We start from the raw sequence: 16,111 nt of genomic DNA on the forward strand, positions 1-16,111 counted from the left end.
ACCACAGTTGATTCTCTAATAGCATCTTCCGCTGCACAGAAGTGCCCTGATACAATGTCGTCAAAGTATCCCACATCTTCTTTGTCGTGTTCTTTTTGGTAATATGTGGTACGACATGATCCTTGACCTCATCAAGGATTATGCACTTTGCCTTCGCCATTGCATCCTCGTACTTCTCATTATCAACTGAGTCTACTGGAAGAGCCACGGTTCTCAAGGCGAAGCCCTTGATGCGATGTCTATCCAGGACTGACAGGATCCTGGCCTTCCAGATGACAAAGTAGGAGGCCTCGTCCAACCTGTCCTGATCCCTCAATCCGTTCATTTTCATCTCCACTCCTCTTCTAGACTCCCTCTGAGATTCGACTTCCCTCCTAGAAATATCCTTCTAAGTCCTGATTTCCCTGCTGCAAATCTTCCCACCAAATGTCGAACCGCTCCTCTCCAATCCTCTTTGCAACTGCAACTCGGATCTGGATTTCTTGGCTAGAAATCCTTCAAGGCAACGACTCCCTCTACCTTGGTTCTGTCCCATTAGTATTGTTCTGCTCTGACAGAAACAACACCCCACCAGCTCCACAATCTGCTCACAGCTCCCTAAACCCCGACAACTAAAGAAACTGAGCCTTCCAGCTCTGCGCAATCTCGACAAAGGTTGAATCACTCCTCTGGCCAACTGCGTCAAGCCTACCTAGCTTAGTACAATGACGTGGCTCTTCGTGAGCCTCTTCTACCTCTCTCTGCCTCTGCGCTGGCCCTCTCTTCTACCTCTTCTACCTCTCTCTGGCTCACTCAACAAAGATTTTTACATGACAGTAATACCTCTTCTCGGAGACAGATATTCAGCAAGTCTGCCCCACAAAAATCCTTCCAGCGTTTCTCCAAAGCTCTGTGTTAGCCCTGCTAGCCTCAGCTTAGCTCTAGAACCCTCTGCATCAACCTTCGGCCTCTCTGCGTCAGCTTTCTGGCCTTCTGCATCACCCACGTAGGTCCCTCAGCCTCTACGCAGTCTCTAGCTGCCTCTGCGTGGTTCCTGCTGCCTCTGCATCAGCCTCTTCAGTCACTGCGCTGACCCTCTGAAACTATCTCTGCCTCTCTCCTATTTACTCACTTCCTCTCGCTGCAACAGATCACTTGTTCGAATTTTCTCAGCAAAACCCACTCCAGAAAAATCGAACTGACTGATCAATCTTGGTGTATCTCCCACTGACCCTCAAGCCTCCTCTTATACTTTTTTTGTTGAGTCTTCAACGGCCGAGATTAAGTCTCTATTAGATTTTGCTTGATCCATGTCATTTAGAACATTCTCACCCAATTTTATATTAATACCCATTAATATTTTAATTTTCCTAAGTTTAGACTTAGGAACTCTATTAAAAATATTAATTATTTTAATATCTCTCTAATCGGGTGGAATTTCCCCAAACCATTTCTGGGTCTTGGATATCTCATGTGCTTTAGCCTCTCCACCAATTTTCATGGCTAGAGCACATCCGATGCTACCACAAATCAACACAAATGACCTCCTCCTCCTCTTTTATAGCTCTGATGGATAGATCTCCAAGCCTCTAGAAGCATCTTATTTTATTATTTTATTATTATTCTAGAAGCTCCTCCATTGACTTTATCTTAAGTGAACTTTTAATTTTATTTTATTTCACTTAAGTCACTTTTGGCCCATTTCCTCTAATTAATTATTTTTCCTTAATTAAATGACTAATTAAAGTCATTTTTAATTAAGGAAAATGGTAAATCACCCACCAATTAAAAATGGTAAATCACCCACCATACTCTCTTCAGCCACCAGAAGTCACTTCTCGGCATCCCATCCTGTAGATCTTCTCGTTCCGGTTCCAATGAGCTATTACACTAAGGTGTTACATCAATTAATCTCCTCGGAATGCCACCTCGAACATAATTAATTTAGGCCCCATAATAATGCTAATTTTTGAAAGTTGTCGAAATGTGACGGAACGAAAGGCAAACTACGCAGATGATGAATTATATCAAGCGAATGCCATCAGATCCCATAAAAACTCCTCAAAACTCCATCGAAATCCCTGATGACATAAATCCGCTCCACTAACCTGGCCATCCCTTGCCCTGGAAATCCTCCCTGGCTGTACTATGGAGGAAAATAAAAATGGGGACATTACATAAGGTGTGAGAATTAGTATATATAGGAGGTTGTTATAGTCATCATTATGAAAATTAGCAGAGTACCGCTGTATATGAGTATATTTGGGGTTATCGGATATTATCCTAATATCTTGGCATTACCATGAAACTTATCATTATTACTACTTGGGAGTTGTGCTTCATGTCTATATCTAGTGTTTCAAGTATTTATCGTGTTGTTTTGGGTTAAAAAAAATTAACACCAACATCTTGAATGACCTTTAAGATCAAAAATTAATATGTAAGAAAACAAAGAAATTGGATTCTTGAATACTCCTAGGAAATTATAGGATAGCTTTTGCATACAAAAGAATTTCTAAGTTGTTTTTGTTGCAATATCTCATATGTAAATCTTCATTATTGTTATTATTATCATTATTATCAACATAATATCTTAGCTTTACCATGAAAGTTATCATTATTACTACTTGGGAGTTGTGCTTCCTGTCTATATCTAGTTTATCAAGTGTTTATCATGTTGTTTTGGGTTAAAAAACATTAACACTAACATCGTGAATGACCTTTAAGATCAAAAAGAAATATGTAGGAAAACAAAGAAATTGGATTCTTGAATACTCCTAGGAAATTATAGGATAGCTTTTGCATACAAAAGAACTTTTAAGTTTTTTTCGTTGCAATGTCTCGTATGTAAATCTTCATTATTGTTATTATTATCATTACTATTAGCATTTAAGTATGTTTTCTTGAGATTAACTCGGTATCCATGTTATTGTTATAGTGTACTTAAATCCAAAAAATTAGTTAAAGAATGTTAAATCATTGGCATACATACTGCCTTCTCATTTGAAGTACTACATATGGCAACTTTGACCCCTTTCTCCAATGCCTCATCAATTAACCTGTGAAGTAAGCACAATAAAACTCTTAGATAATCAAGTTGTTATTTCTAAAAATTTAAAACACTTATTTTCTAGTTTACAGCCAAAAAAAATATATTGTTCATTGTACCTATTTATAGAAGATTAAACTATTCACATTTATTTTATGGAACACTATTGCAATGGTGGCTTGGAATTTGCTTTATAATATCTAAAGCCGGGAAAAATTGTTTTATAGTGCATATTTGTTCATTAATTACTCCCAAATACTTGAATATGGTGATGAAGAACAAGTGCATAGGATTCAGATGATAATACACATTTTTAACCAAATGTAGGCAATATAATGATACTTCTACAACTTACAAGACAATATTCCAACATAGCAGGAGACTATTGTGAGCCAATATATGAAGTTTGATGAGGATGCGAGGTCCTCTAGTTCATAAGGTTCTCCTTTGAAGATTGAGAGGAGTGAAGAGGTTGTTTCTCCAAAAGTTGATTCAAAGGTCAGAGATGACTTGATTCAAGCATGGATGAGGTGAGATTGGAGATGGACATTCATCACCTTGTACTCTAGTATGCAAGAAGCCAATATGGATTACCCAAACATTGCATGATGCACAAGTAGGAGTGCCTAGATCTTCAATGAAAGCACATATACCTCTAAGGCTATATATACCAATCATATTGCATTGGCTTCTTCCATCCATGAGCCTTCTAAATGTTTTGAGGAGGTGAGATGTGATGCCTTGATGGAGGATTATGTCTAGATTTATTTCGACATTATAACAAGTTTATATTTGTAAACGGAAAGTTTGGTTGAGTTGCAAAGCGTGCAAACTAGTGTTTGTGAAAACACTTCCTTCGTAAAGATGCAATGTTGGCTTTCAAAGTGTTTGCACCATGCTCGGGTGTGCTTCATGTGACGTGGGTTGCATGGTTTATGGATAACCCTTGATTGTTTAATGAAGGATAAATACAACTAATTCACTTGCTTATTGATTTCTAGGACTTTTATAGATATTCATATGGAATTGGGAATTCTTCCTTGGAGCATTGGAGACCTATGTAGCTTCATGATGGCCAAATGGAGGGTTGCTTGCTTGCTTGGAGGATGCCTTGCTTTGGAGAAGGAGCATCAAGCATTCTTCACGAAGATTCCAGTTATTAATCTGCAGAGAGTTTGCATTAGCCAGTGTGAATTAGCTAGTGCGAGTTGTTGGGAAGCAGTTTGATTTCCAATTGTCAAAGAAAGTTACCGGAGGAAGTGTGAGTTGCTCTAGCGAGTTGTTGGAGGAAGAGAATATTGTTGGAACGAATTTCTAGCGAGTTCCAGGAGATGTTGTGCATATTTCCAGTTTTTCCAGTGTGTGTTGATGGAAGGAGGCGCGAATTGCACAGAGGAGAGTCAAGTTTGTTGGAGAGGTTCGATTTGGCCAGAAGAAGTGGAGAAGAGATATTGTTGGAGATTTTCCAGTGAGAGGCAAGCAGTCTCTGTAATTCTCAATTATTGAAGATTTATTAATAATATAAACCCTCATTTTTTGCACTGGTTTTCCCCACACTTGGGTTTTTCCAGTGACAGATGTCCAAAAATATTGGTGTTCATTATTTGTGTTTGTGTGCAATATTTTCTTAATTCCTATGATTTATTTATTTTCTTCAAAGTTGCAGTAGTGTTTTATTCAGTGTTTGATGCATACAAATTGCGGAAGACAAATAATCAAATTTGATAGGTGAATAATAACCAGTAACTGCAACAGTATTAAAATTTCACATGGTATCAAAGTATATTTGAGGGCAGAAAAGGCTCTACGTAGGCACATGAAGAGAAAACCCAAGTGTTTAAAACCCAGTTCGAGTTTTTCAGTTTATTTGGGTTTTGCTTATTTCTAAGGGTTTGTAAAATGGCCTTAGCAAGTTTGAGAGATTAGGACAAATTGGATGGAGCCTCAAATTTTGGCGTCTGGAAAGCCAAAATTTCCTTGTTGTTGGAAGAAAATGGTCTCAAGGAATATGTGACCAATGTGATAGTCGTTCCAACGGATCCAACACAACTTTCAACATACCAGAAGGAAGATGCCAAAACATGGAGGATAATCCTTGATGGAGTCAAGGACCATATAGTTCCGCATATTATTGAGTTAGATACAACAAAGAAAATGTGGGATGTTATTTTGAAATTGTTCCAGGATGCTACCACTAACAGGAAGCTACTTCTCAGAGAAAAGTTGAGGAATACGAAGATGCACAAAGGTGAAGACGTTACCAGTTACCTCACCAGACTTAGATTGGTAAAGGACGAGTTAGTTGCAGTGGGAGATAAACTAGATGATGACAAGATGGTGCGTATAGCCTTGAAAGGATTTATGAAGCAATTCAAAGTATTCATCCAAGTGATCAATGGACAAGACATAATACCGGGTCGGGATCGATTATGGAGCGATTCACCCAAGAGGAGTTGAGGCTCAGTCTTGTCAATGGCAGTAGCAGTAAGACTCAAAAGAGTGAGGAATAGTAGGAGAGCGTGGCCCTAGAAAGGAAAGGAAAAGTGCAAAAAGGGTCCAAAAAGGGGCCAAACCCAAAAGGTGAGGAGAAGAAGGACCTTTCCAAGGTCAAATGCAATTGATGTCATGAGTTCGACCACTATGTCAGCAATTGTCCACAGAGGAAGAAGACTATGAAGAAGGGAAAGAAGCAAACAACAACTTCAGCGAGTGTAGATGAGATTTCCAACAGGATGGATCAAGAATTTGTGGTAATAGCTTGCCTATCTAACTCGACCTCACAGGGAGTCTGGTATATAGACAATGGGGCGTCATTTCACATGACAGGAGTTAGATAGTACTTCTCCAACTATAAGGAGGAGGACATCAGATTCCAGATCCATATGGGGAACAAGTCCTAATGAAACCTAGTTGCAAGAGGGACTATTCTGTTTCGGAGGGAGAATGGGAAGCCGATTCTAATTCATGACATATTGTATGATTCAAGCTTGGGTATGAACCTGATTTTTGTATCTATCCATCAGGATAAAGGATATGATGTACTCCTTAGAGGGGTGCAGGTGTTGATTAGGCACAAATATTGGAGATCAACTATAGCGATTGGAGTTAGAAGCGGCTGGTTGTACAGGTTGTAGATGGGCACTCCTAAGGCACTAGTTAGCAGCAACAATCCGAGGAATCAGGGGGAGCTATGGTATAGGAGGGTGGGCCATATACATCATGGAGCACTCAGATTGCTTCGTGAGACAGTGACAGATGTTCCGAAGGTGAGCACAAAGCATGACAACGCTTGCAAAGGATGTGCGTTGGGGAAGTTTGCGAAAGCAACTTTTCCAAGGAGTGACACCATATCGCAGGGTATACTTGACCTAGTGCATTCAGATATATGTGGGCAGATGTTTAAGAAGTCTCTTAGGGGATACAAGTACTTCGCTACTTTTATAGATGATTTCTCCAGGAAGATCGGGATATATTTCCTGAAGACCAAGGATAAGGTCTTCAGTCGCTTTCAGGATTTCAAAGCTCTAGTGGAGAATGCAATAGGCAGGAAGATCAAGGTTCTTCAGTTAGAAAATGGAGGTGAGTACACGAGAAAGGAGTTCCGAGAATTTTGTACTAGGGAAGGAATCAAGAGAGAGTGGATAGTTCCTTACAACCCACAGTAGGATGGGGTTACTCAAAGGAAGAATCGTTCTATTTCAGAGGCAACGAGAGCGATGTTGTAGGACCAAGATTTGCCACGCTACTTATGGGCAGATGCATACAATACGACAATTTACATGTAGAACAAGGTTCCACATAGAGCGTTGGGCAAGATGACACCAAAGGAGGCATTCACAGGGAAGAGACCATATGTCAGTCATTTCAGGTTATTTGGCAGCCTAGCATATTGTCACATTCTAAGAGATACATATTCGAAGCTAGATTAGATTGCAGAGAGAGGATACTTCATTGGGTACAACGAGACCCCTAAGGCATATCAGATTTTTATTCCAGCGGTCGGGCAGATTATAATTAGATGAGACGTCAAATTCCTGGAGGACAAGGCATATAGGAGGCCAAAGATTTGCCAACAACTAATGATCAGAGTGAGCCTCCAATAGAAGCTTTAAGAGTTAAGCGGTAGGATTAGGGGCAACGGAGCATAAGTACAATGACGAGTACAAGCACTAGCTCAAGTGCAGGTGTTCCTGAGACTTCACAGAGTATGGAGCAGCAGATGCAATAGATCAAGGAGATCCATCAGGAGGACATAAAGGTGGATATTCCATCTTCTACGGTTAGCAAGAGGAACCGTGAGGTTCAGTAGACACTGAGGGAAGCTTAGGAGTTTATGGGAGCTCCTAGGATGGGCAGCAGGCAGTGGAGACAGCCAGAGAGGTACATTGGGTACATGGTCTTGGTCGTTCAGTTAGTAGATACCAATCCTTCCAACTATCAGGAGGTCGCACGGCAAGAGGTGTGGCGAGATGCGATGGTTGAGGAGTATACCTCAATCATGCAAAATGATGTGTGGGAGGTTGTGTCGAAACAGACAGATAGGGTGGTGGTTGGATCTCGCTGGATCTTTAATATCAAGCATGGTGCAGATGTCAGCATCGAAAAATACAAGGTGAGGTTTGTGGCCAAGAGGTTCTCTCAGAAAGAGGGGATAGACTATGCGGAGATATTCGCTACTGTAGCCAAGTATACTTCTATCAGGGCAGTGATATCATTAGCACCACAAATGGAATGGCAAATCCATCAAATGGATGTCAAGACGGCATTCCTAAATGGCGAGTTGGGAGAAGAATTGTACTTTGAACAACTGGAGGGCTTTGTATAACACAACAGAGAGACCCACGTGTGCAAGCTGAAAAGAGATTTGTACGGGCTCAAGCAGACTCCCAAGGCGTGGTATGAGCACATAGACAGATACTTACAGGGAATGAGCTTCATGAAGAGTGAGGCGGATGTGAACCTCTACTATTTGGTACTTTGGGGGTGAGGTTCTCATTCTTTTCTTGTACGTACACGAATTGTTTCTAACAAGTTCACTAGGGCTCATACAGGAGTGCAAGAGGGGCCTTGTAGCAGAGTTCGAGATGAAGGATTTAGGGCTCATGCATTACTTTCTAGGCATGGAGGTGTGGCAGAAAGATGGGGAGATTTTCCTTGGACAAGGAAAATACTGCATCAAGATCCTAAGGAGATTCTGTATGGAGGATTGCAGAGCTATGTCTACACCCATGATCACGAATTGGAGGACGGTAGACGCATCCAGGGAGAAGGATGTAGACCCCACCTTATATAAGCAGTTGATAGGCTCTCTCATATATTTGGTCAACACTAGGACAGATATATCCTATGCAGTAAACTCTCTTATTCAGTTCATGGTGGAACTAAAGAGAGTGCACTGGACAATAGCTAAACATGTGTTGAGGTATTTGTGTGGCACTATTGAGTATGGCATTAGATATGCTCGAGGTGATGGTGTCAGGTTGGTTTCCTATACTAACGCAAAATGGATAGGTAATAGAGTGGATCGGAAAAGCACTTCAGGGTGTTGCTTCAACATGGGATCAGGAGTTGTTTCTTGGTAGAGTCAAAAGCAAAAGTTTGTGGCAATGAGTTCTGCAGAAGCAAAGTACATAGCAGCGAGCATGGCTACGCTAGTAGTAGCCTTGATTGGTCAGAGGGTTGAAACGATGGTGATACACTGTGTTGGCATTTCTAAGTCTATCTGTTAGAAATCCTTCATGTACTTTTTGATTTATTTCTTCCTACTTGTTCTATTAATTAACAAGTTATTTACCATGTAAATACTGAAAATAAATACAAGTACGTGCTCAACACATACAGATCATCAACTGAAGGAAAAACAAGAACACAAGTGACACCGTTATGTTTGGACTAATGTCCCCGGAAAAACCCAATGCAGGAAAACTGGTGCAGCGTTCTGAGGGTTTTATTATTAAGCAGTTTCATAATACAATTTGGGTGCTAGAAATGGCTCACCCAACAAAGAATTCCCTTGGCAATAGTACCTCTCAGTCGGAGACAGATATTCCCGCCAAAAACCCTGGATGAACAATCCCACAGCTCTCAGCTCCAATCTGCCCCACGAAATCTCCCAGCGTCAGCCTCTCTGGCCTCGTGTCAGCCCAACTAGCCCTGCGTCAGCCTATGGAGACTCTACATCAACCTCTGGAGCCTATGTGTCACCAACGCTGGCTTTCCTCAGGCACTGCACAGCTCTTGGCTGCCTCTGCGTGGCCTCTGACTGCCTCTGCGTGGCGTCTAGCTAGCTCTGCGTCCCTCTCTCTCGGCTTCTGCGCTGATGCTCTCGGTACCCTCTTTGCCTCTCTGCTTTTATATTCACTGCCCCTCAGTTGCAACTCTGATCACTCCTTCGATTTCCTCAGCAAGCCCTGCCCCAGAAAAACGAATTCTTGATCAACTCAGTGTATTCTCCAAGTGACCCTCAAGCCTCCTCTTATACTTTTCTCGTTGACAATTCAACGGCCAAGATTAACTCCCTAATCAATGGCTAAGATTAGATCTAGCTTGATCCATGACTTTTGGACCGTTCTAACTCAGTTTTATATTAATTCACATTAATATCTTATTTTCCCTAAGTTTAGACTTAGGGACTCCATTTAAAATATTAATTATTTTAATATCTCCCAAATTGGTTAGATTCTACCCAAACCATTTTTGGGTATTGGAGATCTCATGTGCTTTAGCCTCTCCAAAAATTTTCGTGGCTAAAGCACATCTGATGCTACCCCAAATCAACACTCCCTCTTAGCGAGGATTGTGCTCTAGTAATACTCCTCACTGAGTATCACCCTGATCATCTGGCATCGGTCCTTGTGTTAATGCTAGGCCTGCTACCCAACATTCTCTATACTGTTGCATCATGTACTGCTACCCATGGCCCTGCCACTGCCACTTCTGCATCTGTACAACAACTCCCTCTACATCTGTGTTGTTACCCATGGCCCTGCCACTGCCACTGCTGCATCTGCACTGTAATCCCTCTCATCATGCTACATCATGCTACCCATAGCACTGCCACTGCTAACTGCTGCACTGCAACTCAGTTATTGAGAAGTAAGTAACTGATCTCCCAACTCTGACATCTCTGTCAATTCCGCTACTCCTCTTAGGGGTTCCTGTAGCAAGGTATAATCCAAGAGGTTGGGTACCTCGAGGATCCTGCCCCTCGTTGCATGTAGTCTATTTGACTACAACTCGATGTCTCCCCACTTCCTCTCACGAGGTGCATGAGCACTCACAGCATAGTCATCATCTGTCTCCACTTCTTTCTCCACCCTTGCTGGCGCAACCTTGGTCTTAGAAGCCTCTCCCTTGCTCTTCTTCCTCGGACACTGGCTCGCATAATGATCCAGTTCCCCACAGTGGAAGCATTTGACCTTGGAGAGGTCCTTCTTCTTTCGTTTCTCCTGCTTTCCCTCAAAGATGCTAGGGCAGCATCCTCCTCTTCCTCCTTCTTGATTCTGAACCCTTTTCCGCTGCTTCCTGCCTTGGTTAGCCTTTTGATCTCTTCCTGACGAAGAGCCGCCCACAGTTCCTCCCAATCTGGAAGGGTCGATCTGCCCAGTATGCTATGGACAAATACCTCCCAGTCCTCTGAGACTGCGTTCAATGCAGCCCTCACCATTAATCCCTGATCCGGTGTGGCCCCTATGGAAGTCAGTTGATCCCGGATCTCCTTCAATCTACCAAGGAAGATGTCGATCTGTTCTCCTTTCTGCATTTGATATGACCGCAGCTAATCTTCTAGTAGCATCGTCCTCTACACGAAAGTACGCTGATACAATTTCGACGGGGCCTCCCACATTGCATTTTTCGTGTCCTTTTCGATAATATGTGGTACTACATGGTCCTTGACCCCGTCAAGGATGATGCTCTTGGCCCTCGCCATTGCCTCCTTGTACTTATCGTTCTCAACTGGCATCGCTATCGTTTTCAAGGCGAAGTCCTTTAGACGATTTTTGTCTAGAACAGACAAGATCCTAGCCTTCCAGACTACGAAGTTTGAGGCTCCGTCCAGTCTGTCCTGATCTCTTACCCCGTTCATTGCCATCTCGCTGCTCCTCTTTCAACTCTTTCGAGTCTCTCTACTTCCCTCTTGGAAGTTCTTGGTGTGACTCCCTCTGAGCCTCGATTTCCCTCCTGGAAACCCCTCTGCCAATGTCGAGATGCCCCCACTCCGATCGTTAGTGCAGCTGCACCACTAATCCAGATTTCTTGGCTAGAAATCCTCGATATCAACTCCCTCCTCCATCATCTTGCCCTATTAGGTACTGTTCTGACCACAGTACCCCACCATCTTCACTCCGCAACTTCCCCACAGCCTCCTATGCCCAACAAACTGAAGGTTAGAGCCTCTAGACTCTGCACAATCCCGGCACCAACAAAATCCGCACCTCCTGGCCACAGGCGTCAATCCTTCCTGACTGAGAAAGATGACTGGACACTACGTAGGTCAGGTCTGCTCCTTTCTGCCACTGCGCTAATCCTTCTCCCGGCTCAAACTTGATGATGCAGGCATTACATCACCCCTTCCTTGTTGCTTTTCCGCTAAGAACAACTTTTGTCACTCGGGACAGTTGTTTCTACTGTTGCTGCTCTGCTCGGCTAATGCCCTCAATTCTCCTGTGGTCTGCAACCACGCTCTGATACCATGTTGGAATTTCTAAGTCTATCTGTTAGAAATCCTTCATGTACTTTCTGTTATTTCTTCCTACTTGTTTTGTTAATTAACAAGTTATTTACCATGTAAGTACTAAAAATAAATACAAGTACATGCTCAACACATACAGAGCATCAACTGAAGGAAAACCAAGAACACAAGTAACACTGTTATTTTTGGACTAATGTCCCTGGAAAAACCCAATGCAGGAAAACTGGTGCATCGATTTGAGGGTTTTATTATTAAGCAGTTTCAGAGTACAATCTAGGTGCCAGAAATGGCTCACCCAACAGAGAATGCCCTTGGCAGTGGTACCTCTCAGTCGGAGATAAATATTCTAGCTAAAAACCCCGGATGAACAATCCCACAGCTCTCAGTGCCAATCTGCCCCACGAAATCTCCTAGCGTCAGCCTCTAGGCACTGTGTCAGCCTCTCTGGCCCAATGTCAACCCAACTAGCCCTGCGTCAGCCTATGGAGCCTCTGCGTCAGCCTCTAGAACCTCTGCGTCACCCACGTTGGCTTTCCTAACGCACTGCGCAACTCCTGGCTGCCTCTCTGTGGCCTCTGGCTACATCTATGTGGCCTCTGGCTACATCTATGTGGCCTCTAGCTAGCTCTACGTGGCCTCTAGCTGGCTCTACATCCCTCTCTCCCGGCTTCTGCGCTGATGCTCCCGGTACCCTCTCTGCCTCTTTGCTTCTGTATTCACTGCCCCTCAGTTACAACTCTGATCACTCCTTCGATTTCCTCAGCAAGCCCTGCCCCAGAAAATCGAATTCTTGATCAACTCGGTGTATTCTCCAAGTGACCCTCAAGCCTCCTCTTATACTTTTCTTGTTGACAATTCAACCGTTGAGATTAAGTCCCTAATCAACAACTAAGATTAGATCTGGCTTGATCCATGACTTTTGGACCATTCTAACTCAGTTTTATATTAATTCACATTAATATTTTATTTTCCCTAAGTTTAGACTTAGGGACTCCATTAAAAATATTAATTATTTTAATATCTCCCAAACTGGTTAGATTCTGCCCAAACCATTTCTGGGTATTGGAGGTCTCATGCGCTTTAGCCTCTCCAAAAATTTTCGTGGCTAGAGCACATCCGATGCTACCCCAAATCAACACACTACGACAACAAGTGTTGCATCAGGTTGTCTGAGAATCTGGTGTTTCACAACAGATCCAAGCATATAGACATCAAGTACCACTTCATCAAGGATTGTGTACATCGTGGGATTGTTCAGCTACATTATATACCTACAGATGAGTAGGTAGCATACATACTGACGAAAGCTTTGGGTAAGGCGAGATTCATCTTCTTCAAAGACAAAATGGGTGTTTTGCAAAACACCTTCCTCGCTAAGAGGGAGTGTTAATTTATGTAGCGCGGACGAGTGATCTAGTCTCAGTTATTGTCCATGAGGCTAAGGAACACAGTGGATTAATTTTCTCCAATACCCGAAAAAAATTCTAAGGAAAATTACCCTAATTAGAATTAATTAGCAAGATTGTTTATTTTACTAAGTCTAACTTAAGGAAATGGCTTAATTAATCGGAATTAATTGAGGTAAATCCATTTTCCTCTAGTGACTTCTAGAAAAGTCATTTGATGGGGTCAACATGATCTTAGCCATCGATTGAGATTAGCTTGTGACCGTTGATTACTCAACGAAATATTATAAGAGGAAATCAATGGGCATTTGGAGAACACATCAGAGACAAATTTGCAATGATAGCAAGGGCGCAGCGATAGCGTGGAGGACACCAGCAACGAGGTTTCAACAAGAAAATTGACAGAATTTCCAGAGAAATTCTTCATGAAGAATCTAGTTATTCTGAGAGTAGGAAGGAGACCAAATTAATCTACAGAGAGGTTGCATTAGCCAGTGCGAGTTGTTGGGCAGTAGTTTGATTTCCAGTTGTTAGAGAGAGTTACCGGAGGAAGTGCAAGTTGCTCTAGCAAGTTGCTAGAGGCATAGAATAATGTTGAAATGAATTTTCGAAGGCAATGCGAGTTCCAGGAGAGGCTATATGTATTTCCAATTTTGCTAGTGCGTGTTGTTGGAAGCAGGTGCAAATTGCATAGAGGATAGACGAGTTTGTTGCAGAGGTTCGATTATGCCAAAAGAAGTGGAGAATAGATATTGTCAAAGCTTTTCCAATGAGAGGCAAGCAGTCTATGTAATTCTCAATTGCTGAAGATTTATTAATAATAAAAACCCTCATCTGTTGCACTGGTTTTCCCCAAACTTGGGTTTTTCCAAGGACATTTGTCCAAAAATATCGGTGTTCATTATTTGTGTGTGCGCAAAATTTTCTCAGTTCCTATGGTTTATTTATTTTCTATGAAGTTGAAGTATTGTTTTATTTTGTATTTGCCGCATACAAATTGCAGAAGACAATAATCAAATTTGATAGGTGAATAATAATCAGTAACTGCAACAGAATTAAAATTTCACAGTGACCTCATGATCATTAATTTCTACTAAAGTTGTTGTCTGTTGCTTCTTCTTTTCACCCTTCTTTCTATTCGGACATTAACTAACATAGTGTCCCAGTTGATGACAGCTAAAACACTTGATTTTACTCAAGTCTTTTTTTTCTTCTCTCTCTTGGAGTTAGACCCTTTACTTGAGCCTTTCTTGGGTTTGTCCTTTCCCGTAAGAGCAATGTTCTCGTCATCCTCACCTTTATAGCCACTGCTGCTACTAGCATTGACATAGCTCTTCCTAAGCTCCTCCTGAGTGAAATCGCTCCAAAGACGATCCTAGCTAGGAAGGTCTTCTCATCCACTAGACAAAGAAATACCACTGCTTTGAGAACCCATTTAACGCAGTTCTCACGAACTCTTTGTCTTCCAATTTTTCTCCAATATCTGTTAACTCGTCTTTGACTTGTCTGGCCTTGGTAAGGTAATTGACAATGCTTTCTCCCTTGTTTTGTCTGGTGTTTCGCAGCTTCTCTTTGAGGATCAAATTTATGTTAACAATTGCACTCTGGAACAGATTTAAGATGCCATCCCACATCTTCTTACACATATCCAACTTTACAATATGGGGTACGATATGATTTTTGACCCCATCTTGGATAAGACGTCTAGCTTTGGCATCCTCCTTGCGGTCATCACTAACTGTGTTGGATTTCTCGGTACAACAATAATAGATGTTGCATACTCCTTCAGCCTGTGCTCCTCCAGCAACAAAAGTATCCTAGATTTCTAGATACCAAAGTTTGATGCACCATCAAGTTTATCTTGATCCCTCAAACCAACTAAAGCCATTTATGAAACCCTTGAACAATAAACCCCAATAAATCTGAAGAGATCTAAAGAAAATCAACCTGTGTGATGAAACCCTTGGTTTCTCCTTCAAAACCCTCATGCTCAGATAAAGAAACACCCCAACACTGTAGATAGCTCTGATACCATGTGAAATTTCTGCTACCCAGAAGGTGTTATTAACCCAGTTAATTATTCTAATTACTTATACATAGCAAAATTAATTTATCAATTGAAAGTAATGAATAAAAACATGAACAACACCATTCAGCAAATAATATTTGTAGCAGAATACAAGAGAAATCAATCACACAAATAACACAAATATTTTTGGACAAACATCCCTGGAAAAACCCCAATGTGGAGAAAACCAGTCTTTATTCTAAGATTATATTATTAATCATCAGCAAATCTGATATTGAGAAATTACATAAACTGCTTGCCTCTCACTGGCAAAGCTCCGACAAATTTATCTTCTCCACTGTTGATCAAAATCGAACTAAGAAATTCCACGATCTCTCTCTGCAGATCTACACAGCCATCAGGAAGCAACTCGGCCTGCCTCTAGCAATTCGCACTGCCTCACACTGGCAATTTGCACTACCTCAGCCATTTTGCACTACCCTCTGACAACTCGCACTAGTCACACATGCGGCCTTCTAGAAATTTGCACAGCCTTCTAGAGATATTTCAACCTCCACACATTTGCATTCACTGGGCGACTCAGCCTCCTCCTGAAGCACACGACCTCATTTGAAAAGCTCGGCCTCCTACAAAAAGAAACTGACCAACAAAACTCCCTCTGAAACTCAGAAGCTAGAAGTCTTCTCAGATGAAGAATAAACCTAAAAAAACTCTTCCTCAATCACTATTGTTGAAACTCTTCTAGTGTCCCACTGAAAACTCACCCAACAATACTCACTCGATGATCTCCAAATGTTTCCCATCAACCTCTCTTTATAATCTCTCATTTACAAATGAATGGCCACGATTAGAAGTTATCTTTTCCCAATCGATGGCTAACATCATCTTAGAAACCTTCTACAAGCTTATAGAGGCAAATTGATCTTATCCCAACTAATGTCATTTAATTAATCACT

The 16,111-nt window shown here is 41.8% G+C and overlaps 1 protein-coding gene across 1 annotated transcript in view; it reads right to left on the bottom strand.

Annotated features, from left to right (window-relative positions):
• The window catches only part of LOC149205700 (CBBY-like protein), a 327,551-nt gene that overhangs the window by 265,499 nt on the left and 45,941 nt on the right, over positions 1-16,111 (bottom strand). The window contains exon 4 of the mRNA XM_089393530.1: positions 2,972-3,038. Coding sequence (XP_089249656.1) covers positions 2,972-3,038 — 67 coding nt within the window. The remainder of the gene's footprint in view (positions 1-2,971; positions 3,039-16,111) is intronic.

The sequence above is a fragment of the Pinus tabuliformis genome, chromosome 1_2 (genome assembly GCF_031772625.1).
Source record: "Pinus tabuliformis cultivar Carrire ecotype Pingquan chromosome 1_2, CPIR1, whole genome shotgun sequence".
In the NCBI taxonomy this organism is placed as follows: Eukaryota; Viridiplantae; Streptophyta; class Pinopsida; order Pinales; family Pinaceae; genus Pinus; species Pinus tabuliformis.